Here is a 26,625-nt window from a genome sequence, read left to right on the forward strand (position 1 = left end):
TGCATCATAATTATAGGCACACATACTATTCACTTGAGACTATTTGGATCATTAAAATAGCATTAAAAAAAACCCTTAGTTATAAGTCTTTTAGAAGTTGTAAAACCTCAGGCTTACTTATCATCAGTGATTCCAGTATCAGTAAATATACGCTATATCTTTCTTTTGACCTCAAACTCTGATTTTAGGACATGACACAGATAACACAAAATCAACTCATCTATATTTGATCTCATTGTCACCCTGCTTTTCACACTTGCTCTTTCTCCTGTATTCCATACCGTGGTTAACAGAAACAACATACATCTAGCTGCCAAATGTAGGAAACTTCAGAATTCCTTTGGACTTCTCACTTTACCCATCCCTCCGTGACATCCTGAAGAATCTTCCTCTAAAATTCCTACGATGTACATTTATTTCCAGTCTTTCATCCCCACTGTCTAAATTGGTTTAGGCCTCATCATTTGTTAAGTTTCAGTATCTCATTTTTCCTAGTCATTCGCCTTAAAAAAAAAAAAAAATGTGGTTAACTGTACACCATCTTAATCATTTTCAAGCATACAGTTCAATGGTATTCACTACATCCATGTTGTTGCACATCCATCACCACTATCCACTCCAGAACTCTTCATCTTGCAAAACTCTATATCCATTACACAATATCCCATCTTGAAACTCATATCCATTAAACAATACCTCCTCATTCCCTCTTCCTCCCAGCCCCTGGCAACCATCACTCTATTAATTCTTTCCATCTTTATAAATTTGACTATGTACCTCATGTAAGTGGTATCTTACAGTATTTGTCTTTCTGGGCCTGGTTTATTTTACCTAACATGTCTTTCAAAATTCATCCATGTGGTACCATGCATCAGAATTTCCTGCCTTTTAAAGTCTGGATAATATTATTGTATATGTATAGACCACATTTTATTTCTCTATTTTTCTACTGATGGACATTTGGGTTGCTATTGTGCATGATGCTGCCATGAATGTGGATGTACAAATATCTCTTTGAGACCCTGCTTTCAATTATTTGGGATATATACCTAGAAGTGGAATTTCTGAGTCATATGGCAATCGTTTTTAACTTCTTAAGGAACCGCCACGACATTTTTATAGCGCCTACACCACTGTGCATCCCCTCCAGTAGTACACAGCTTCCAGTTCCTCCACGTCTCGGCCAGCACTTGTTTTGGTTGTTCCTGCTTTTTGATAATAGCATCATAACAAGTGGGATGTGGTCCTCATTGCGGTTCTGATTTGCATTTCCCTGATGATTAGTGATGTTAGGTATCTTTTCATGTGCTTGTTGGCCTTCTGCACATCTTTGGAGAAATATCAAGTCTTTTGACCATTTTAAAGTCAAATTGTTTTGTTGTTGAGTTATAAGAGTTTTTTGTATATTCTAAATATTTATAACCCTTATAAGATACAAATTGATTTACAAACAGTTTCTTCCATTCCATGGAGTGCCTTTTCACTCTGTTAATTATGTTCTTTGAGGCACAAAGATTTCTAATTTTGTAATAGTCCAATTTATCTATTTTTTCTTTTGTCTATGTTTTTGTTGCCTATGCAAGAAATCATTGCAAATACAATGTCATAATCATTCTATGTTTTCTTCTAATAGTTTTAGCTCTTATACTTAGGTCTTTGATCTATTTTTACCTAATTTTTATACATGGCATTTGGTATATGTCCACCTTCATTATCTTGAATGTGGACATCCAGTTTTTACTTTAATATTTGTTGAAAAAACTTCTTTCCCCATTTAATAGTCTTGACAACCTTGTTGAAAATCATTTGACTATATACAGTAGGGTTTGTTTTGGGGCGCTCTCTTCTTTTCCATTGCTATAGCAAGTTTTGAAATCCGTCTAGTCACCCCCATTTTGTCCACCACTCTGCTATCTTGAACTGAAATCTGATTCTGTTAATCCCTTGCTAAAAATGTATTTATGTAGCATTAAAGGCTCTGCAGAGCTAGACTCAACCTATTCTTAGTCTTTCTCCCTATCATAACCCCATTCTCTCTTCCCTACATTGTCTACTCATCCCACAGAATCACTCCAGAACATAATATATACCTACACAACATCTGCTAAATTCTATCTGCACCTTCCTTTATTCTCTTTCCCACCCTCTACCCACACATGGCAGTTACTTTTTACTCCTATAGAATTTTGTTACTATCAGAGTCATTATCGCATCATATCATAACAAATTAGATATGCATACCTGCTCCTACCCAGTAAAAGCTGAGCTTCTTGATGGCCTTTCAAAGAATAATTTCTTTGTGCTCGCCTTGCCCAGAGATATCACCCCTATTGCAACTGCACAGAGAAAGTGGTGTTAACATGTATACAACATAAGGCTAGATATTGCATGTGCATTTCATTAATCTTCAGAACAGTCCTGTGAGTCATGTGACATATGACGAAACCAAGGCTTAGAAATGTTTGGTTACACAGCTAACTAGTTGTCAGAACTAGGATTCCAAACTCATAGTCATCTGGCCATGAGCCATGCTGTGATCACTCTAAGCTATGAAGACACTAAAGAAAGAAAGGTGGTTAGTGAAATACAATAGGGTATGCTGATTAACCTACTTTCTTTTAGGCCTGAACATGATTTTATCACAGCCTCCAAAGTTGATCAGACACAGAGTTGCCCATGTAAGTAAAGCCTAAACCAGAATATCTCACTAAGTAAAGCATAAGCCAGAATATCAACTAAATTATAATGGGAGAAATTCCTTTCTATCAGTACTAACCGCAGTACCACATCCAGGTTTCTAGTGTCATGATACCTAAGAAAAAGTCTGAATTATCTGACGTATACTAGGTGAGCATATAGAGTCAACCCAATGAGAATGAGATGTTTAGTTGGGAGTGTTTTATCCAGGCTTGGCAAGGGCAGGAGAATCAGCCTTTCTTCACAACACAGCAAACCACAGTGGAATCTCCTGCTGAAAACTTCTGGGTTCGTTCCCGGACAATATATATTAAACCGCATATTTTACCCCTCAAACTCCCCTTTTACCCTGTTTCATCATACTTATGTCCGTTTTTTGTTCTGGAGAAACTGAAGTATCTCAGCTTTTTAAATTATTACTTTTTCTAGTTCTGCCTATTTCAAATTATTTCTAGCCATCTGATAAGAATTCTACCTGTTTCATGAGTCATGTGTCTAACATGCTCTTATTAGATGAACAGATTATGTATGTTAAGCCCATTATGTATGGACTTAACTGGCTCTCTTTTTCACTATTTAATTACCTGGCTGTGCTGGGTCTTACAGCATGTGGGATCTTTAGTTGTGGCATATAAACTCTTAGTTGTGGCATATGGGATCTAGTTCCCCAAGCAGAGATTGAACCCAGGTCTCCCGCATTAGAAGGAGCATGGAGTCTTAGCCATGGACCACCAGGGAAATCCCTTAATTGGTTTTCTTACTCCTTCACTCAAAATTCCATTAACAGCTAGAATTCAAATCTTCAATTACTAAGGGTATTGCTGTTATGGACTGGGTATCTCCCACTCTCACCTGAAACGGTTCCTCAAGAGATTGTGTCTTACACATTTTTAAACACCCAGTATCTAGTATGATGCCTGATATATTAAAGTAACCAATAAGACTTTGTCAGTAAAGCCTTCCCATTAAGGAAGATATTCAAAGGAATGAGCCACACTGTCTGAAAACAATGCCAAAATCCAGTTCTAAGTATCTTTTAGGTAGCAGCTATGCTAGAAAAAATGTTTGAATTTCCACACTGATTCCTTTGAAAAGGATAGCTCTTATTGCCTGTATATGTTGGATTATATTTCCTGAAATATGTAGTTATATTACTTTATAATTCTATGTTGAAGCCTACGGATAGAGTACAGCTGCTTCCTGGGATGTGTTAAAGAGGCTCATGCCTATAATAAAAGGCCTTAGAGGTCCCAGGTGAACTGAAGAGGTCAAAAAGAATGGATTATCTGACACAAAGTGAAATTCTTTGTAATTCTCCAGATTGCTTTCCTGTGGTATCTAGCTTTGATCTCGTTCCCTTTCAAGGGGACTCTGACTTTGATCTCATTTCCTTTCTAAGGGGACAGCATATACCATCTGGTATAGTCATTAAAACCATAAAATCAAAGACTTCTAGCTTTCCATCTTCCTAGGCACACGATAGAATTTTATTTCCTATACCCCTTATGGTTAAGTGAGACCATTTGACAAGCTAGTTCTGGCCAAGGAGAGCTGAATGTAAGGATCGTTGTACATCTTGTTGGCTAAGTATTTAATGCCTCTCTTTTCACTCTGGCATAGCTACTATTAACACTCAAAATGGTTCACGTTCTGTTAGCCCAGGCCCCTGACTAACTTCGTTGAACATAATTCTCTACCAATTCACAGTGAACACAACATAAGCAAGAAATAATCCTTGCTTGTTTTAAGTCACTGAAATATTGGGATTCATTGTAGTTGCGCCATATCCTAGGCTATCCTGATACTCACAGACCTGGCTACTTAACCATTGGATTAGAAGGAAAAAAAATAGGCCCAGTAGGGCTTAATATCTTACCTCTCTATATCCCACCACTTATGAAGGGGTCCTGGAAAAGAACGAAAATGCACAATTAAAAGTGTGATAAAAGAGTAAGAGGGTCTTGGAAAAATAAGTAGACTGAGCTGTAGTAATCTGTCATGGTCAGGAAAGACTGTTCATGTGTTTTACCTTAGGTTCAGAGGGGAGACACTGCTTTTGAAAAACCTCATGATGAAAAACACAAGAATAAGAAAATGGAGGGGCTGGGGTACATTTTGACCCAAAGAAATTCTGAATTGCTATGGATTTATGTAGACCATGCTTTATGCTCTTACGGAGATCCAAAATATGATCTACCTAAAGAAGACTGGTAGATTTTATTAATGCAAAGAATTACAGGGCTTTAACCAAAGCAGTGATTAAAGGGATATTTATAGTTGTAAATACTATACATAGAAAAAAAATCATAACTCAATAACCTAAACTTTCAATAGAAAAAGAACAAACTAGACCTTAAGCAAGCAGGAGGAAGGAACTAATGATTATAGAGTGGAAATTAATGAAAAAGAGAATAGAGAAAATAAAAATTGGTTCTTTGAAAAGACCAACAAAATTGACAAAACTTTTGCTGAATCAACTGAGAAAAAAGAAAACTGAAATTATTACAGTCAGGAATGAAAGAGGGGACATTGCTACTGACTTTACAGAAATAAAAAGGGATTTTAAATGAATATTGTGAACAAGTGAATACTAACCAAATAGATAACTTGGGTGATAATGGACAAATTCCTATAAGATACAAACTACTGCAACTGTATCAAGAAGAAACAGAATATCTAAATAGACCTATGACAAAGAGGTTGAATAAGAATTCTGTAAGTTGGCCTATTGTGAAGTGAATTTGATGTACAGTGTCTATCATATGTTATAAAAAAGCCATGAATCAAACTAAAAATGTGGGTTTCTTTTTCAAAAACATTTAAAATCTTGAGTTCTCTTCTGGAGCATTAGTAATAAGATAGTAAAAAATAAAGAATTTGACAAGATGAGACAATAAATATTTTTTAATTATAGGAAGTTGAAATTTAAAAATCCATAAACAAGAAAAATGTTTCTCATACGAAAGAGGAAAAAAGGGAATAGATGGAACTGCAACATTTCTTTAGTATGTACAGATGCGAAGGATCATCACATTTCTTTCTGGTCTTATTTCCAGCTCCAAGGACATTTTCTAACAGCAGGAAAGCCCAATATGAGCTTTCCTCATCCTCTTCATTTGGCAGCCCTTGGGCCTTTCTTTTATTTGTATAGAACAGCAACTCAAAGAACTCTATTCAACTTTTATTACTTGGTTGGCACCCAGGACTATGGGTGGATTAATGAAAACATTGCCAGCTAGAGGGTGTAAAGTTTATATAATGACAAAGGATAAGGGGAACTCAGAGACTATTCCATAATGCAGAAGATAACATAGCTTGCTCCTAGTTCTAGCTTCTCAGATTCTCAGAGTTCTCTACTGTGGGTAATACCAGGTGTGGGAAGTGAATAATTGCATTTGTATGAGAGACTCCCTGGCCTGTTCTCATAGGTATTTTAAACAATTTTTTTAGTTTAATATACACTACACATAAATGCTTGTATCATATATTGAGCTTGATCCATTTTTTGCAAACTGAACACTTCCAGGGTGTTTTTTACAACTTGTACTCTCCCTTGCCTGATTTTTCTGGAAACTCTGATGTTGAAGCTGAAACTCCAATACTTGGCCACCTGATGCGAAGAGCTGACTCATTTGAAAAGACTCTGATGCTGGGAAAGATTGAGGGCAGGAGGATTAGGGGATGACAGAGGATGAGATGGTTGGGTGGCATCACCGACTCAATGGACATGGATTTGGGTAAACTCTGGTAGTTGGTGATGGACAGGGAGGCCTGGCGTGCTGCGGTTCATGGGGTTGCAGAGTCAGACACGACTGAGTGAGTGAACTGAACTGAACTGGTCTCAGTTTGCCTGCAAAGCAGAGCAACAAATACATTCCTGAATATTTACTGTGAAATGGGTATTTCCCAAGTTCATCGCTCAGCTGGCCAACATTTCAAGCCTGTTTAAGACCCATTCCTCCAACCACTTTTTCTAATTACTTCAGTTCCTATCATCTCTCTCTCTCTGAGTTCTTGGTTACTCTCAACTAAACATTTGAGTAATCCTGACTCACTAACTGATTCACACCTGTTCTTTTCCCACTGAGTCATATTTTGAGAGCATGTATTGCTTACTATTTAATTGGAAAGTTAACTTTCCTTTAAATGTATCATTTAAAATTGTTTACTGTATTCCCCAAATAGCATTATTATTACAAAGAACAAACTAGAAATTAATAATAAAATAGGATTATTGACCACAGTTACATATTAATAATTGGAGCAAAAAATATATAAAATATTCAAATCTTTAATATTCCAAGTCAAAGTTCCAACTGTTAGTCCTACAGGGTAAGATAACCAATTCACTCATGTGATCAAAGATCTCTGTAAATTCTTAACATTGTTTTTCTAGTATATTGCCAAGAAATGTTAGTTAACATCTCCCAAATTGTAAACCTGTGGACTAGAGACCAGCCACAATAAAGCTTCCCTCTTTGAAATTCCTTTTTCTTTCAGACCATATTGGGCTTGAGGTCTCCATGCTAAGTTACCGGCCTGTGTATCAGAGGTTTCTTTCACATATTTTACTTGAAGAATGTTATAATCAACCTTACCTATCAAATTAGTGAAAACTTAAAAAAAATTAATCTCTCAATAATGTGGAGAGACAGGGACCTCCATATGTTTCTGAGAGTTAAAACCGTACAACCTCTCTGAAAAGCGAGATAGCAACTATTTACACCCTGATGGCGAGTAATTCCATTTCCATCAATTTACTCAGCAAATGTCACTGAAGTAATTATGTACAAAGTCATTGAATCCAGTATTATTTACAATAAGCACAAAAATATTGAAACAACTGGGAAAATGTTAAATAAATTATGTTTCTGGGGCTGTGGACCATTAGGCAGAAAAAATGATTACACTACTAAGATATTTTAGACAAGGAAAATGCTCAGGATACAAATCTAAGTTGAAAAAGGTAGTTTACAGGTCTTTTTGTAAAATTATTGGTATTATTCATGAAAGACTGGCTGATTTTTGAGTGTTGCAATTATTAGTTATTTTCATTATTTATAGTTTTTATGTTTCCTACAGAGAGCTCTATTATTTATACAATGAAAAAAGTTATTTTCAGATAAATACTGTTTTGGCAGTACTTTGGCATGTAATCAGGTTTCAAAGTCTCAATGATAATGCATTCGTTAAAAATCACAAGTGTCTCAAATCATGAATTTTTATTTCTCCTTTTGTCTATTTTATTACAAATCTTTTCCAGCAATCTCAGTTTTCTGTTTAAATTTGAGTGTTTTAGTTTGTGTATGCTTAGTCGCCTCGACTCTGTGCATGGACTGCAGCCCTCCAGCTCCTGTCCATGGAATTTTCCAGGTAAGAATACAGGAATGGGTTGCCATTTCCCACTCCAGGGGATCTTCCTGACCCAGGGATAAAATCTCTACCTTCTGCGTCTCCTGCATTGACAGGCAAAAAATTTTTCCCCCCACCACTGAGCCACTTGTGAAGCCCTTTATTACTTGTCAAATACTACTAGTTTCCTCGCTGAAGGAAACGCTACACTTTTTATTTTAATCTGAACATGGTCCTATACCGTGACATGTACTTAGTACGCCTAGGAGCTTTTTTCTGGTCAATTTTTTAATCTCAAAAGGGGTTGGCAAGACCATTTTGTAATCAATTACACGTGGAAACCACGGTGTAAGCTCCATGTGAGTTTAGGAGACGCTCGGAAACGCTAGAAAAAATGTATATTGGGTTCACGTGATACCAGAATAGCCTGGATATCCTTTTCAGCATTCTGCCTTGGAAAAACATATTTGACCACAAAGGCGATGGCAGGAGTCAGGGACTGCTGAGGTTAGAGCTGGCTTAAAAAGAAAAGACCGATCAGGGAGATCAGAGGACAGAAGCAAGATAAATACAGCAAAGTAAGGAGGGTGGCTCAAGTCAGTAAAGAGTCTGCCTGCAATGCGGAAGACCTGGATTCAATTCCTTGATCAGGAAGATACCTTGGAGAAGGAAATGGCAATCCACTTCAGTACTCTTTCCTGGAGAATTCCATCTGTCCACGGGGTCACAAAGGGTCGGACACGACTGAGTGACTAACACTTTCACTTTCCAGGACGCTCAAAAACAGCTGTAGTAACTGTCCCTTTTACAATCACATTTCTGGACTCGCTAGACCTTGGGACCTCAGCTTCCACAACTAGAAAAAAATTTCAACGAGTGGCTCAGACGGTAACTGCTGCTGCTGCTACTAAGTCGCTTCAGTGGTGTCCGACTCTGCTGCTGCTGCTGCTGCTAAGTCGCTTCAGTCGTGTCCGACTCTGTGCGACCCCATAGACGGCAGCCCATCAGGCTCCACCGTCCCTGGGATTCTCCAGGCAAGAACACTGGAGTGGGTTGCCATTTCCTTCTCCAGCGTCTGCCTATAATGCGGGAGACCTGGTTCGATCCCTGGGTTGGGAAGATCCCCTGGAGAAGGAAATGGCAACCCACTCCAGTACTCTTGCCTGGAAAAGCCTGTGGACGGAAGAGCCTGGTAGGCTACAGTCCACGGGGTCTCAAAGTGTCGGACACGACTCAGTGACTTCTTTTTCAAAGGTTCTTTCCCAGTATCAGTTAAGTTCAGTCGCTCAGTCGTGTCCGACTCTTTGCGACCCCATAAATCGCAGCACGCCAGGCCTCCCTGTCCATCACCAACTCCTGGAGTTCACTGAGACTCACGTCCATCGAGTCAGTGATGCCATCCAGCCATCTCATCCTCTGTCGTCCCCTTCTCCTCCTGCCCCCAATCCCTCCCAGCATCAGAGTCTTCCCCAAAGAGTTCTAGAGCCAGAATTCAGACCGCCTCATCACAGGGCGGAAGGGCGCGCATGCGCCGCGACGCGGTCCGCCCCCCGGTGGGCGGGGTCTGTCCTTTTGCCTCTGGGCGGCCGCGGGCGCCAACCACGCCCGCCTCACCTGCGCGTCACGTGTCCCCTGGCGCTCTTAGCGCACCTGAGGGCGGATCCCTGGCGTTTTGGGTCTTCGACGTGAAAGGACCAGTGCCCAAGGGCCAGTTTAGCAGCAGCGGTGGCAGGTACGGGAGTGCGGCTCGGGTCAGCCCGCCGGGGTGTCTAAACCCTTGGTTTCCCGGCTAGGATACTGACCAGAGCGAGATACTGTTGTGCGGCCTCCGCCCAGGAGCCGGAGGCACCTCACGGCGTGAAGTGGAAGTCCCAGTTTCCCCCAATCCCTTGCGCCGGTGCCCGCGCCCCGGAAGGCCGCGCTTCCCGCCGGCCGCGTTCCTGCAGCGGGTCGCTCGGTCCAGTGAAGCCCAACCGGCTCTCGGAGTTGAGCAAATCCTCGGTCCCCAGGTAGATGTGGGGGAGTCGCTCGCTGGTTTTATGTAGGATTCTTGGCACATTTCGGGTTGGCTTTGCGATAGACAGGGATGCGAGTGTTCCCACTGGCGAGTTCATTCAGTTTGCCGGGAGATTGGCGGGTCGGCAGAGGTCTCAGTGGACGCCCACACCCCCAAGCCAAACGAACTTCAGCTGATTGCGTTCCTGCTCTTCAGATTCTAGGACCTTGAACTTCACAGAAAGCTGAGTGGCAGAAGGGTGAGGAAGCAAAAGTTTGGGAAATTATCTTTGTGCACTTGCACAGTTGAGATTTGGGACTTCTCCAGAAGACCACCTGATTGGGTTTGTTTTCACTAAAAATACCAGGGGTTTTGATGGTCTGTCTGTTTTTTAGATTTCGTTGGAGTTTGAAAAAGAGGCCGAACTTTTGACATCAGAAATGTTGGGAAAAGCTTGTTTCATTTATTTGTAAAGATTTCTGTAAATAAGATTAGAATAATAGATTAATTTTACAATTCAAGGTTACACCTGTTCCTCAGGGCTGATTATTGCCTCGTTTTACATCATTTTTCCACTTTTTTTTTTTTTTTCAGTGTTAGTACCTTTATTTTTATTAACAGTTCTCTGGTTATTTCATATTATATTCATAAATACTGTTTGAAGGCGGCTAGAACTCAACTAGATTTGGGGGAAAATGTTAATTCAACAAATATTTAACCATAATAGGTGCAAACACTTCTACATGCTGTGAATACAGAAATAAGAGAAACAGCTTTGGCGCTTACATTTTAGTAGGGGGAGACCCATGAATAGTGTCAGCTGGTGGCAGTTGCTACACTGATGATTAAAACAGGGTGATGTGCTAGCCTATAGAGAGCTACTTTAGATTAGGAAAGTCACAGAAAAAGGACACTGAAATTGAAATTTACCATTTTGACTAGGGAGGCTGGAAAGAAGGGAGGGAGAAGAAAAGGGGAAGTAGTTGGGGTCTGAGAAGTAGATAGGCAAGAGCCAGATCATACAGGGTTTGGTAAGTCTTGGTGAGGAGTTTGGATTTTATTCTGAATTTATAAATTTGGTCTTAGGTGCAGACCAGCTAAGTCCACTTTTGGTGGGGGGGGGGGGGTGGCACTCATTCTTTGAATTTCCTTGATTTATTAATTCTTCACATCAAGTCTTTATATCTTTTTATTCTTTGTCATACAAGATGGCGTACCATGACATGATAGCTTTCAACACTACCACTTAAATTGACAAGGAAACCTTTTGTTTGGTTTATGAATTAACTTTAATAGTTCTACATCTTAAAGGTGAGCAGTACTTCTGGCTCCATTCTATGGAAGAAGCAGCAAGAGTTTGTTAAAGTAGTGAAAAATCTTTTTGAAATTAGCAAATCTGGAATGAGGCAGTGTTGAGTAGCAGTTCATAAAGGGGAAGTCTTCAAAGGTGAAATAAATACCCAGAATTTTGTCAAATCAGTTTGAAGTTACTTGACCAGGTTCTTTCTCAGGAGTTCCGGAACTTTATTGGTATGGCACTGGTGAGTGTGTTTATCATCAGCGATTATAGTCTTAACATGCTTTATTTCTCTCCAAATATTCTTAGCCCAGGTATAATTTATTGTCTTTAAAAAATGTGAATGTAGAAGCTTTTGTTGAGCAAGTTTTTTAATTGATTTTGGCTCTTCTGTATTGATTTGAGTTGTATTTATTTGATTCCTAGGATGAAGTAACGTTTATCTAAAAACTGCAGGATATTTTCCAGTAAAGAACATGGTGGAACTAATTCACACATTAGCAGATCATAATGATGATGTCAACTGCTGTGCCTTCTCCTCTTCCCTCTTGGCTACTTGTGCCTTGGACAAAACAATTCGCCTATATTTCCTGAGTGACTTTACCGAAGTACCATACTCACCATTGAAGTTTCACACCTATGCTGTCCACTGCTGCTGTTTCTCCCCTTCAGGACATATTTTGGCTTCATGTTCAACAGATGGTACCACTGTCCTATGGGATACTCAAAACGGGCAGATTTTGGCAGTGATGGAACAGCCCAGTGGTAACCCTGTGAGAGTTTGCCGATTTTCCCCAGACTCCACTTATTTGGTATCAGGGGCATCTGATGGAACTGTTGTTTTGTGGAATGCACAGTCATACAAGTTACATAGGTAAGAATGTTTAAACCCTTTCCGTTTTTAATCCTATTACCAGGTTTACAAAAATTTTTTTTTGATGACTTGAAGTAGATAATTCAGACATCTCAAGGAAAAATACTTTGATCTCTGTCTCCTGAAGGTCATAAAACAGATATTTAATATGATTCTTGAAGTAGATTTGCTTGGCTCTGAGTCTTTTAAATGTCCACTTTTTCTTTTGTAAAAAAGGGTTAATCTTGTTAGAACTTTATGGATTTTTTTTTAATAGGCAAAAAAAAAACAGTTTTTTGAATAAAACTTAGTAATTTTTGGCTTTTTGGTCACGCATGGCTCAGGTGTTCTCAGTAATAAAGTAATTGTAGGTGAGTCTCACCTGCACATCTCTTTCCTGACTGGGATTACTGACCAAGCCCAGAAGAGGGAACCTTGTGATTAGTATGGTGTTGTGTGTTACCACTTCTTTAAAAACATCACCTGAAAAACTGCTTTTGGATAAAAATACATCAATGAATTTACACTGGTAATGTTGTGTTGCAACTCCCTAGTATTAAAATCATGTATTTGTAAACATATAGTATGCTAAAATACAATATTTTAACAAATTTAAAATGTACAATTCAGTGACATTAATCACATTAAAAACTGTAAACTTTTAAACGTCACCAATTAAAATAGCTTAATGTGCCTTCCCCCCACCCTACCTCTCACCAACAACACTCAGAGCACAGATGGTAGCTGGTAAACAACTATGGTTCATTTAGATTTTTGGTCTTTGTGTTGAAGAAAGTATGTTTTAAGTGGCGTTAATAAACAGTTTAAAGTGAAGACACAGAGAATGGAATGCCTTTAAGTTGTTTTGTGTGAATGAAATTTAGCTGTCGGCCAAGGAATCTTTTTCAGTTAACCAATTGGTAAATTGTCTAACATTATTTTTCTACTATATGTAATTATGTGAAAATGATACACTGCAGTCGATTTAAGTGCTGGATAGGACACTGCATGGGTTGTTGGATTTTTAACAGGTTATTTTTCCTAATTGATAAAATAATGAATTATTGTTAGCCCAGTGCTTCCTAATCTTCCCTAGATAATTTTAAGTTGTTCACAGGATTTTCTTTACATAAAGAGTTTATAACTGAAGGTGAGATGAAAGTCCTTACTGTTGTTTCTAGGTGATTTTAATACAAATGTTGGATGTGCTTTTCACCCCCAATAACATGATTTTCAATAAAAAATAGTTGTATCTTTTAAAAAATTGGAACTCAATTGATATTGTTGGTGTTGCTATTTTGTTAAACTTTGTATATTTTAATGAAAAGAGTATGACGATAAATAGACTTTGATTTGGTTAGGATAATGTTTAAATTCTCTTACTTTTAGCAAGCCTATCTCCGTTTATAGCATATGCTGCTGTCACTTCAGTCGTGTCCGACTCTGTGTGACCCCACAGACGGCAGCCCACCAGGCTCCCCCGTCCCTGGGATTCTCCAGGCAAGAACACTGGAGTGGGTTGCCATTTCCTTCTCCATTATAGAATATAAAGGATATTTTATTTCTATAGGCATCTACTGCCCTTTCTCTCTAGTTCTAGCCATTTATCCTTTTCTTTTACTATATCAAGCTGCTTTTAGAGACTGTAATATAAAGTAAAAGATGCTCTGAAATGAAAATTCCCCTTTCTTTTGCTTTTATTTCAGATGTGCTAGTGTTAAGGATGGCTCCTTAGTGGCCTGTGCGTTTTTTCCTCCTGGAAACCTCTTTGTCACTGGCTCCTCATGTGGTGATTTAACAGTGTGGGATGATAAAATGAGGTGTCTGCACAGTGAAAAAGCACATGATCTTGGAATTACCTGCTGTGACTTTTCTTCACAACCAGTTCCTGGTTAGTTATTTTACTCTTGTAAGCACTAGTAATTCCTGTTTGCAGTTTATATGTGACTTTTCATTCATTTACTCATTTTCACTTCATCATTAGTAAAACAACAAGATCTTTTAATTTATTCCCTTCAAGGACTCATCCTTCTGCTTTATGTTTTTGATCAAAATGAAATCACAAATATTTTTTGGGAAAACCAGATTCTTTGGGAAAATACATAGGGGCTAACACAACTTGATACAGTAGATGTGAATTCCTGGAGTTTGCTAATGTAGAGGCCTTAAACCTATTGGTTTCATTGTGATTTTTGAAACATTGTATGTTTTTATTCAAATAGAAATGTGAAGTATAAAAATTGAAAACAAGTTTCATTTTTCATTTACTATTTAATCTTTCAAAAGGTAACCTTAAAAAAGCATTTGTTAGTAGATCAGTTTTTAGAAAAAGAAGAGAACAACTCTTGACTGTAGACTCCTAGTTTTCAATAAATACAGTGAATTGGGAATTGGGCTTCTTTTATTTTCATCTTCTGTGTTAGGATGGACGTTCTACTTCTGGCTACTTCAATCTTACTTCCAGACAAGTGCTGTCTTATAGTGATATAATGTGAGCTACATGTGTAAATTTGAAAATTTCTAGTAGTAGATGAAATTAGTTTTAGTAATGTATTTTACTTTACCCAATATACCTGAAATATTTCAAGATCCTAAAATTATTAATAAGATATTTTACGGGGGGTATGAAGGCTTTGAAATCTGGGGTGGATGTTGTGTCCCGTTGCAGTTGGCGCTGGTCGTGCTTCAGCTGTTCAGTAGGCTTATGCAGCAAGTTCTTAACACTATCTTGTGACAGCTCAGGCTTTGGTACTCCCCTGTTTCAAAGCCATCAGTGACATGTTAAAATATGATTAAGGTAAGATAAAATACCAAGTTTCAAACACACAGCCTTTAAGTACCTTCCATATTCTGTTTCCCTGTCTCATTACAAGTCACACTTGGCCTCATGCATTCGCTTGCCTCACTGGCCTCCTTTCATTTCTTGAATGTCTGTAAGATGTTTCCGAGGGTTTTACATGTGGACCCTTTACCTGGTTCACTTTTATTCATCCTTTAGATTTCAGGTTAAAAAAAAAATCACTTCAGAAGAGCTTCCTCTGCTCTTAACCTCCTGTACTTGGTCTGAAGTATTTTGATATAGTCCTTTAGTATTACATGCTTTATTTTTCTTTTGTAGGACTTAGTGAAGTATCACAAGTTTTATTAAATAGTTATCTATATGAATTATGTTTAATCGTGTTTTTCCTGTGAGATTGTAAGCTCCATAGGCTGGGCCTGTATGTATTTTATTTACAGTGCCTGGAGTGTAATAGGCTTTGAAAAGCAGAATTTTTAAAATTGGAATATAGTTGCTTTATAATGTAGTGTTCATTTCTATACAGCAAAGTGAATCAGCTATATACCCCTCTTTTTTTGGAATTCCTTCTCCTTTAGGTCACAACTGAGCAATGAGTAGGGTTCTCTGAGCCATACAGTATTAGTTACCTGTTTTATCCATGGCATCAGTAGTGTGTACATGTCAATCCCAATCTCCCAATTCATCCTACCCTCCTCTTAACCCCGTTCCCCACTTGGTGTCCATATGTTTCATTTCTGTCTCTTTCTCTTTGGAAATAAGATTATATCATTTTTCTAGATTCCACATATATGCATTAATATGATACTTGTTTTTCTGACTTCGCTCTGTATGATAGTCTCTAAGTCCATCCATGTCTCTACAAATCATCCAGATTTATTCCTTTTTTGTGACTGCATAATATTCCATTGTGTGTGTGTGTACACACATGTTATATCTTTTTTATCCATTCCTTTGTTGATGGGCATTTAGGTTGTTTCTGTGTCCTGGCTATTGTTCCTAGTGCTGCAGTGAACACTGGGGTGCATGTGTCTTTGAATTATAGTTTTCTCAGGGTATATGCCCAGTAGTGGGATGCTCAAGTCATAAGATAGTTCTATTTTTAGTTTTTTAAGGAATCTCCATACTCTTCTCCATAGTGGCTGTACAAATTTAACTCCCACCAATATAGGGGTGTTCCCTTTTCTGCACATCCTCTTCAGCATTTATCGTTTGTACATTTTTTTATTGATGGCCATTCTGACTGGTGTGAGGTGGTACCTCATTGTAGTTTTGATTTGCATATCTCTAATAGTGATGTTGAGCATATTTTCATGTGTTTATTGGCTATCTGTATGTTTTCTTTGGATAACGTCTGTCTTCTGCCCATTTTTTGATTGGGTTGTGCTTTTGTTTTTTTAATTGAGCTACATGAGCTGTGTGTATGTTTTGTTTTTTAAAGTATGTATTTGGCTGAGCAGGGTCTCAGTTGCGGCACACAGGGTCAGATCTTTAGCTGTGCCATGCAGGGCCTTTTACTTGCACCGTGTGGAGTCTAATTCCCTGGCCAGGGCTTAAATCTGTGCCCCCTGCATTGAGAGTGTGGAGTCTTAGCCACTGAACCACCAAGAAAGTCCCCTGTTTGTATATTTTTCTGATTAATCCTGTATCAGTTGCTTCATTCGCAAATATTTTCTCCCATTTTGAGGGTTGTCTTTTCATCTTATTTATGGTTTCCTTTGCTGTGCAAAAGACTTAAAGTTTAATTAGGTCCCATTTGTTAATTTTTGTCTTTATTTTCATTACTCTAAGAGGTGGATCAAAAAAGATCCTGTTCTGCCTGTGTTTTCCACTAAAGAGTTTTTTATTTTACAGTGTCTGGCCTTAGGTCTTTAATCCATTTTGAGTTTATTTTTGTGTATGGTGCTAGGAAATGTTCTAATTTCATTCTTTACATGTAGCTGTCCAGTTTTTCCAGCACTACTAATTGAAGAGGCTGTCTTTTCTCCTTTGTATAGTCTTGCCTTCTTTGTCATAAATTTAGGTGATTGAAATGAAAGATTCCTTTTATTGATTTGTTGAACTTTCTTGTTTCTGTTTCCTTTTTAATATCATATGGCAGATTAACAGTTTTCTTTTCATGAATCTATTATACTGAACTCCCTACCTAATTTAATTGTGATGATTTATTTTTTAACATATTGTTTTATGATGTTTTATTCTAAGAAGATCAGCTTGTAACAGGCAAGAACCATTTCTTTCATTCTGTGACCCCTTCTCCAAAATCATATAGGCATTCAATGAATCTTTGGATTATATCAACATCAGGAGATTTAGATTTCCTTTTTGATTCTAATTATCTGAAAAGATTTTTCATTAAAATCCCATTTTTTTAATGCTATTAACGTTAAGGACATCCTTCTTCTGTCTTCAGAGGGCTTGCAGCTGACAGGTTCTGGAAAGGTTCACTACACTAGGCCAAAAATTCTAGGTGAGATTCTAAAGTAAGTATATTACCCACATCCCTACTGTGCCTTTAGAGTATATTTCAAAGTATATTTCTCAATATAGTTCTGATATGTCCCTTCTGTAATTTCTTTAGTTTAACTTCTGTTAAAGTGGATATTAACCTTATGTGTAAATTCCCTGAAACAGATCAACATATGCTTTAAAGTGACTATTAGAGGAATTTGTGGAAACTATTGTATTTTCTTAAAAGACAGAAGATGTAATTTTTAACTTATTATTGCCTAATTTGGTATCTGTTAATATCTGTAAATGCTTATGACAAATTGAGTCTTCTGCCTTTGTGACATTTTGCTCAAATATGGAAAAAAAATAGTTTGTGTGCTAGAGGATAAATATTCAGTTCTCTCCAGTTTTTAAGTGATAGAGTTTGGGTTAGATTATTATTACAGTTTAAATATTTTTCCTGAAGAAAAGTCTATTTTAAAATATTTAGATCTTGAGCACAGACATATTTTAAACTTTATAATTTTACAGTGTTCTAGCTGAATTCTCACTGTTGAAAGACACTTCAGCATCAGCATCAAAGGATCTTATTTAGTCTAGAAACAATGGGGGAAAGTTTTCTTAATTGGGTCTAGCACATAAATATTTTACTCAGCGATTTTGGGGTACATTTTTTGGCCTTAAAAACATTAAATGATTATAGAGATTATGGAGAATTACTTATATCCATCAAGATCTCTGAGAAAGGATGCCCTTTGGCTGAACCTGTGCTACAAAAACAAAAATGCTATTGAAATGTGGAAAAGTCTCTTACAGTTAGAAAAACTTTCAGTGAGAAAGAAAATTTAATTTGTTGTATCTTAAAGTATATGTGCTTCCAATAAAACAGGGAGTCCACAGGGAAAGTTTACATACCTAGGTGTATGAACTAAATACCACATACTAAATATTTGCAAAACCAGAGTGCAATCTTAAGATAGGTATTCAGGTTTCTTAATTGAGTTTTATTGTATATGAGTGCCAAAATTTCCTTTGACTTGTGATATTAGGTGGAATTCATGTAAAATTGAGTTGGTGAACTGGATGACCAGGGAAGTCCCAAATCTCATCTTTTTGCCTTTCCCTAGTTCCTGCCCTTGGAGCCCCTTATCTTCCCTGACTGATTATAAACTCATATTTCCTCTGCTAGAGGCATGGTCTTTGGGCCCTTCTTCAGCAAGTGTCTGCTATCCAGGGGACTGTAACTAGGGCAAGGCACTCACTGCAGAAGAAGCCAGATTCAACTATTCAACCTTTTCTCAGGTCAAAATCACCAGCCTCCAATTAAACCAGTGCTTGGAACACAGTGGCCCTCAAGATATATGTTTAATGTGTCAGTGAAGGGCGTGAGGTACCACATGCCACATAGATAAGATTGTCAGTTTCACCCTTTTCCTGCTGTGTGACCTGAGGTACCTCGCTTTTCCTCTCTGGGCCTTAGCTCTCAACTGTGAACTTGGGATGGTCATGTTTGGTGCCTTGTAGGATTAACTGTAAAGAGTTAGAGGTCATATCTGTCAAATGCTTAACAGAAAGATGCAAACAAGTGCCTAACAAACACTTGATAGTATTCTTAAAAAAATCAAGTAGGTGATATCAATATTTACATTACCCACAAGTATTTAGGAACTTATCTAGTGAGTAGATAGTGATACTCTGTCTAAATAGGATAACAACTAGTGGGGTTTTTTGTTCTTTGTTTTTTTTTTGGTAACACTTCATTTAACTGATAACTTTGCCTAAGTTGTGTAATTGTTTTTGTTTACTCCCTAAATTGTGTCCAACTCTTGTGACCTCCTGAACTGTACTGCACCAGGCTTCTCCATGGGATTTCCCAGGCAAGAATACTGGAGTGGGTTGCCATTTCCTTCTCCAGGGGTTCTTCCCAACCCAGAGGGATTGAAGCCACCTCTCCTGCATTGTAGGCAGGTTCTTTACCACTGAGCCTGATTCTTTTCCATTGGAAGGACCTACTTGTGTAATCAGTTCAGTTCAGTTGCTAAGTCATATCCAACTCTGTGATCCCATGGACTGCAGCAGGTCAGGCTTCCCTGTCCATCACCAACTCCTGGAGCTTGCTCAAACTCATGTCCGTCGAGTTGGTGATGCCATCCACCATCTCATCTTCTGTCGTCCCCTTCTCCTGCCTTCAGTCTTTCCCAGGATCAGAGTTTTTTCCAGTGAGTCGGCTCTTACGTATCAGATGGCCAAAGTATTGGAGCTTCAGCTTCAACATCAGTCCCTCCAATGAATATTCAGGGTTGATTACCCTTTGGATTGACTGGTTTGATCTCCTCAGTTCAAGGAATTCTCCAAAGTCTTCTCCAACACCACAGTTCAAAAGCATCAGTTCTTTGGTGCTCAGCCTTCTTTATGGTCCAGCTCTCACATCCATACATGACTACTGGAAAAACCATAACTTTGACTAGATGGACCTTTGTCAGCAAAGTAATGTCTCTGCTTTTTAATACATTGTCTAGGTTTCATAGCTTTTCTTCCAAGGAGCAAGCATCCTTTAATTTCATGGGTGCAGTCACCATCTGCAGTGATTTTGGAGGCCCCCAAAATAAAATCTGTCACAGTTGCCAGTGTTTCCCCATCTATTTGCCATGAAGTGATGGGACCGGATGCTGTGATCTCAAGTTTTTTGAATGTTAAGTTTTAAGCCAACTTTTTCACTCTCCTCTTTCACCTTTATCAAAATGCTCTTTAGTTCCTTTTACCTTTCTGCCATAAGTGTGGAGTCATCTGCATATCTGAGGTTATTGATAATGGCAATCTTGATTCCAGCTGTGCTTCATCCATCCTGGCATTTTGCATGATGTACATAAGTTTGAGTAAACTCTGGGAGTTGGTGATGGACAGGGGAGCCTGGTGTGCTGCAGCCCATGGGGTCACAAAGAGTCGGACATGACTGAGCAACTGAACTGAACTCAGCATACAAGTAAAATAAGCAGGGTGACAATATGCAGCCTTGACCTACTTCTTTCCCAATTTCAAACCAGTCTGTTGTTCCATGTCTGGTTCTAGCTGTTGCTTCTTGACTTGCATACAGGTTTCTTAGGAGGCAGGTAGGTGGTCTGCTATTCCAATCTCTTCCAGAATTTTCCAGTTTATTGTGATCCACACAAAAGCTTTGGCATAGTCAATAAACCAGAAGCAGATGTTTTTCTGGAATTCTCTTGCTTTTTCTGTGATCCAGCGGATGTTGGCAATTTGATCTCTGGTCCTCTGCCTTTTCTAAATCCATCTTGAACGCCTGGAAGTTCTCAGGTCACATAGTGTCGAAGCCTAGCTTGGAGAATTTTGAGCATTACTTTGCTAGCTTGTGAGATGAGTGCAGTTGTGCAGTAGTTTGAGCATTCTTTGGCATTGCCTTTCTTTGGGATTGGAATGAAAAATGACTTTTTCCAGTCCTGTGGCCACTGCTGAGTTTTCCAAATTTGCTGGCATATTGAGTGCAGCTTTTTCACAGCATCATCTTTTAGGACTTGAAACAGCTCACCTGGAATTCCATCACCTCCACTAGCTTTGTTTGAAGCGATGCTTCCTAAGGCCCACTTGACTTGTGAAATATGTTTCACAAAATCTTTTGGACTGAATTGATGATATTTTGTGTGAATGCATGGTGCTAAGTTGCTTCAGTCATGTCCAACTCTGTAACCCCATGGACGGTAGCCTGCCAGGCTCCTCTGTCCATGGGATTCTCCAGGCAAGAATACTGGAGTGGGTTGCCATCTCTCCTCCAGGGGCTTTTCCCCACATAGGATTGAACCCACATCTCTTAAGTCTCTTGCATTGGCAGGTGGGCTCTTTACTACTAGCACCACATGTGTAATTTTAGCCTTTGTCTTGATTAATCAGATGGGAAAACAGTCTCTCAATATTCTAAATAAATTATAGACTAAGCTTTTAACAAGTGAATATATCCTAGAAAAAGTTAACTTGGGAGTAATTAAGCATTTAACACATACCATAACTAACATTTTAAATTTTTTACATCATTGCTAACCTCAGTATTTAAAGTTGGGTTGGAGGGTGCACTAGGCTTAGTGGCTCAATATTGGCCTTTTCAGCATTGAGTTATATCTTTCAGTTCAAATGCTCAGTTGTGTTTGACTTTGCAACCCCATGAACTGCAACACACCAGGCCTCCCTGTCCATCACCAACTCCCAGAGTTTACCCTAACTCATGTCCATTGAGTCAGTGATGCCATCCAACCATGTCATCCTCTGTCGTCCTCTTCTCCTCCTGCCCTCAGTCTTTCCCAGCATCAGGGTCTTTTCCAGTGAGTCAGCTCTTCGTGTCACGTGGCCCAAGTATTGGAGTTTCAGCTTCAACATCAGTCCTTCCAATGAACACCCAGGACTGATCTCCTTTAGGATGGACTGGTTGGATCTCCTTGTAGTCCAAGGGACTCTCAAGAGTCTTCTCCAACACCACAGTTCAAAAGCATCAATTCTTCCGTGTCAGCTTTCTTTATAGTCCAGCTCTCACATCCGTACATGACTACTGGAAAAACCATAGCCTTGACTACATGGACCTTTCTTGGCAAAGTAATGTCTCTGCTTTTTAATATGCTGTCTAGGTTGGTCATAACTTTCCTTCCAAGAAGTAAGCATTTTTTAATTTTATGGCTGCAGTCACCATCTGCAGTAATTTTGGAGCCCAGAAAAATAAAGTCAGCCAGTTTCCACTGTTTTCCCCATCTATTTGCCATGAAGTGATGGGACCAGATGCCATGATCTTGTAGTCCAAGGGACTTTTTCTGAATGTTGAGCTTTAAGCCAACTTTTTCACTCTCCTCTTTCACTTTCATCAAGAGGCTTTTTAGTTCCTTTTCACTTTCTGCCATAAGGGTGGTGTCATCTGCATATCTGAAGTTATTGATATTTCTCCCAGTAATCTTGATATCAGCTTGTGCTTCATCCAGCCCAGTATTTCTCATGATAAGTTAAATAAGCAGGGTGACAATATACAGCCTTGACGTACTCCTTTTCCTATTTGGAACCAGTCTGTTGTTCCATGTCCAGTTCTAACTGTTGCTTCCTGACCTGCATACAGGTTTCACAAGAGGCAGGTCAGGTGGTCTGGTATTCCCATCTCTTTCATAATTTTCCAGAGTTTGTGGTAATCCACACAGTCAAAGGCTTTGGCATAGTCAATAAAGCAGAAATAGATGTTTTTCTGGAACTCCTGCTTTTTTGATGATCCAGTGGATGTTGGCAATTTGATCTCTGGTTCCTCTGCCTTTCTAAAACCAACTTGAACATCTGGAATTTCATGGTTCATGTATTGCTGAAGCCTGGCTTGGAGAATTTTGAGCATTACTTTACTAGTGTGTGGGATGAGTGCAATTGTGCGGTAGTTTGAGCATTCTTTGGCATTGCCTTTCTTAGGGATTGGAATGAAAACTGACCTTTTCCAGTCCTGTGGCCACTGCTGAGTTTTCCAAATTTGCTGGCATATTGAGTGCAGCACTTTCATAGCATCATCTTTCAGGATTCTAAATAGCTCCACTGGAATTCTATCACCTCCACTAGCTTTGTTATATCTTTAGTGGAAGGTAAATAAAAAGATGTTTTGTTGTCACAACTTCAGGGGCTAGAGTCATAATCTTTTGAAGAATCTTGTTTAAAAGATATTCTTTGACATTTCAGTTTATGGTATAAATTAATTAATATATTTAATATTGCTTGTGAATATGGTTAAATGAATATATTAACAGATCTCAGTCTAAAGTTGAAAGTTTTTTGGTTAAAATGTTTTATCAATTCTTGTACATTTATTTTAACAAATTTACATTTTTAGGTGGAGAACGAGGTCTTCAGTTCTTTCAGTTGGCATCATGTGGTCAAGATTGCCAGATCAAAATTTGGGTTATTTCTTTTATCCATATCTTAGGTATGTATTCACTTAGTAGTTCTCTAAACTGAATTTTGTGATGCAGGTAAAGTTCCTGTTTAAATTAATTTTTTAACTTAAGGTACCCTAGATATCAAAATGGGATTATAAAAATATATTTTAAGAACTTTTAATTAAAGTAATACATACACATGATTTAGAAATTGTATGCACACTACCGATAATGACCTTGTCATTACCACTACACACATTCCTGCTTAACCAGAAGAAATTCCACTTTGTACTTGTTCTGTTTTCAGTTTTTTTTTTTTTTGATGGTTTTCCATGTCCATAAATATTTCTTATACTATGTTTTAAATTTACTCAGTGTAGTTAGTTTTTGGAACTTGTGTGGGTGTTTCCACTATGCACTGTACCTTTTTTTCTTTTTAATTGAAATATAATTACAGACTTTTGTTGTTTTCTGTCAAATATCAACATGAATTGCACTGTAATTTTATTTTGGGTGATTCTACTATCAGAAAGCTTATGTCTTTTATTTTTGGTATTTCTTTATGCTAATTTGGTATTCATTTATGCTAATTCTTTAATTTCTTCTCCACTTCTCTTTTTATATTCCCATTAGTTGAGTGGTAGGCTCCTGACTTGATTTCCTATGTCTTTTGCCCCCGCTCCCACATTTATCTCTGTCTTTTTCCTATCATAGGAGAAAATTCCTTAGCTTTATCTTTTAACCTTTTTTTGAAAATTTTAATCCCATCAATAATAACTTTCAGTTTCAAAAAACTTATCTTTTTTGTTTCCTTTTCTTAGTGTCCTCCATTTACTTTATGAATGCAGGATCCTGTCCAAATTCTCAGGATACCAATTAGAGGCTCTTTGTTTTGGTTTTAATTTCTCTTTTGTTTCCTGATCAACTTTGTTTGCTCTTGGGCCCTTTTTTGTTTATCCTGATCTCTTTCATGTGGTTACCTTCTTTAACTGCTTGATGATCCTTAGTATCCCATTTACTTTCAAGAATTAAACAATAAGAACTTTAGAGCCTCTGTACACACGGTGGTGTTTTGTTTTTGCTGGTTTCCCTTTCGGATAAAGAGGCGGACTCTTGGCCCTTATTGGGAGAGGGTTGGGGATTGGAGGAAGTGGGTGTCTGTGTTGCCCTGGAGGTACCGGGGAGCTCCCTAGTCATTGTTTTACTTCTTCCTGGGGAGAAGCATCTGGCTTTCATGCAGCATACTATGGGTGAGGTGGTCAGAGAGGGATGGGAGATAGTTAATGTTTCATAAACAGACCTTCAGTAAATTTTTTATGTTTTCGTGTCTGTATCATTCTGACTTTCCTTTTCCTTGACTGTTAATAAGTCCTAAGTCTTTTGGGGTTTTCTAGAGAAAGCTGGCTGGCTTCTTGACTGTAGCCCCCTCAATTTTGCACTCTGTGTTACTTCTCTATACTTCCTCATTGATTAATTTGCATCTGCCTTCCCAAAATTGGTTTCAGTTTCTCATTTCCTGATGACATTTCCCCCCCTTCCCCTTTTCTTCATTGATGTGAATTTATGTTTTTATTAATTCTTTCATTATCTTTTTACGGGAACTCTGAAATTATATCATCAGTTGGCCATCTTGCTTCAGATGCCTAAAAATATTGTCCCATAATAAGTGGCAACTAAATCATGCATTGTGTTTCATTGTTATAAAGTCACTGTCAGATCAAGTTGAACATTAGTTAAAGTGGTGGGCCAGATTACAATCAGTAATGTACTATTGCAGTAGGGAAGAAAGTCCAGCATGAACTGAACTCAACTTCAGTTTATACAGAGGTGACTGTATTTTAAAGAGGGAATAAAGAGCAGGTAAATGGGACCTGTGTAGCATCTAGCAAATGACAAAATTATAAAAAGCAGGAATCTGGGAATTGATCCATGTGAAACTCGTCTGGATTTGCTAATGGGCGCTTAGGAAAGTTAGGCTCCTCCCCTCTCACAGAAGCAGGGAGACAGAAGCTTTATCTTCAGGGATTGGCTGGAATAAAGAGTAAATTCTTTTGGCAGCCTTGAATTTTCCTAGTCCCCAACTTTAAGGGGACTGGGATCATGCTAGGAATGCAGCCTTAAACTGTTAGACACCATGTTAATTTAAGTCTTTGTTGGCCCAGGTCAGGGCCTGATCCAGGAGGCCACTTAGAAGAGCCAAGGGTAGTTTGGTCAAGAGAATCTTTGTCATTTTGCTCGTGTATAGAGAAGGGTCTGTTACCAGGAAATACATTTCTTTTTGTGGAAATTGGTTACTTTATTGCCTATTAGAGTACATACAGTAATTCTTTTAATGTTTTCAGTGACAGCTGCTAAGAAGAGTTCTGTTACTTCTCTGGTTTATCCTACCTCTTTTAATATCAAAGTAAAAATTCTCTATAAAGAACCATAAATATAGTCATGTATGTGGATGTTCTCAGTACAACATATCTTTAGTAATTGTTCAGAAATAAAGCTTCTCCTACATTGTCTGGAAAATGTTTTTACACCAACTCTATGAAAAACAGTTTATAAACGTGCAGTTAGAGCCTTTTAATAAAACATTTAGCATTTGCACCCAATCTTAATTGCTTGTTTGTACGGAAGAGTAGACAAGACAAATGGGTCTTATACTTGAGAATGTGACCAGTTCGTAGGATCTTATTGCAAGTTTATTTTATTAAATCTTCAGTTGTTTTGCAGTTTGTTAATATTTTTTTTGATTGTGTCTATTCACTAATCTGTATGTGCCTAATTATTGTTCAGTCCCTTGAATGCCTACATCTGTTCTCCTGAGTAAAAACATAATCTATTTTGAATAGAAATAAAATATATATTTAATAATAAAGTGAGATAAACATATTTTTTATTGAAGCTTTTACCTGTTCCATGACATTTTTGTTTAGTTAAATGCTGTCTATCCAAGAGCCATTAACACTTCAAAGTTCTTATTAGGTCTTATCAAAGAAAATTACAGATTTCACTTAATTCCTTTTATCCCCAGATCAACTGCTTAGTGATTAATTTTTTATATAGTCACTAAAATACATTGAATTCCCTTGGCTTATCTTTGAAAGAGTTGTGATATTCCTTTTCAGTAATTATGGAAAGCATAAAAAGCATTTTTTGCTACCATACTTTGTTGGGACTTTATAGGATATATTGGAGTTTTAAGATATATAAATTACTATTTTTAATTTATGAAGTGAAAAGATATCTTAATCCAGATATTTCAAACTACAGGCATTTGATTCTTTTTAGGCATTT

At 38.0% G+C, this 26,625-nt stretch overlaps 1 protein-coding gene and 1 long non-coding RNA gene across 6 annotated transcripts in view; one reads left to right on the forward strand and one right to left on the reverse strand.

The window, feature by feature from the left end:
- Positions 1-201: 201 nt before the first annotated feature.
- LOC133235234 (uncharacterized) lies at positions 202-5,185 on the reverse strand. Its single transcript, XR_009732491.1, has 3 exons — positions 4,574-5,185; positions 2,242-2,336; positions 202-503 (listed from the first exon to the last, which is right to left on the reverse strand). It is a non-coding gene; the product is annotated as an uncharacterized LOC133235234 (long non-coding RNA).
- Positions 5,186-9,592: 4,407 nt separating this feature from the next.
- WDSUB1 (WD repeat, sterile alpha motif and U-box domain containing 1) overlaps positions 9,593-26,625 on the forward strand; it is a 69,384-nt gene continuing 52,351 nt past the window's right edge. Inside the window, exons 1-4 of one of the 5 annotated variants that reach the window (XR_009732475.1) lie at positions 9,593-9,781; positions 11,769-12,216; positions 13,902-14,086; positions 23,295-23,387. Coding sequence is in view for 4 of the 5 variants with exons in the window: in XM_061396366.1 (XP_061252350.1) it covers positions 11,819-12,216; positions 13,902-14,086; positions 23,295-23,387 (676 nt within the window). In the remaining variant the exon portion in view is untranslated. Of the gene's footprint in view, positions 9,782-9,839; positions 10,059-11,768; positions 12,217-13,901; positions 14,087-23,294; positions 23,388-26,625 lie in introns of those variants that run through there. The other 4 variants (XM_061396366.1, XM_061396370.1, XM_061396382.1 and 1 more) reach the window with 4 other exon arrangements.

The sequence above is a fragment of the Bos javanicus genome, chromosome 2, assembly GCF_032452875.1.
Source record: "Bos javanicus breed banteng chromosome 2, ARS-OSU_banteng_1.0, whole genome shotgun sequence".
NCBI classification, from domain to species: Eukaryota; Metazoa; Chordata; class Mammalia; order Artiodactyla; family Bovidae; genus Bos; species Bos javanicus.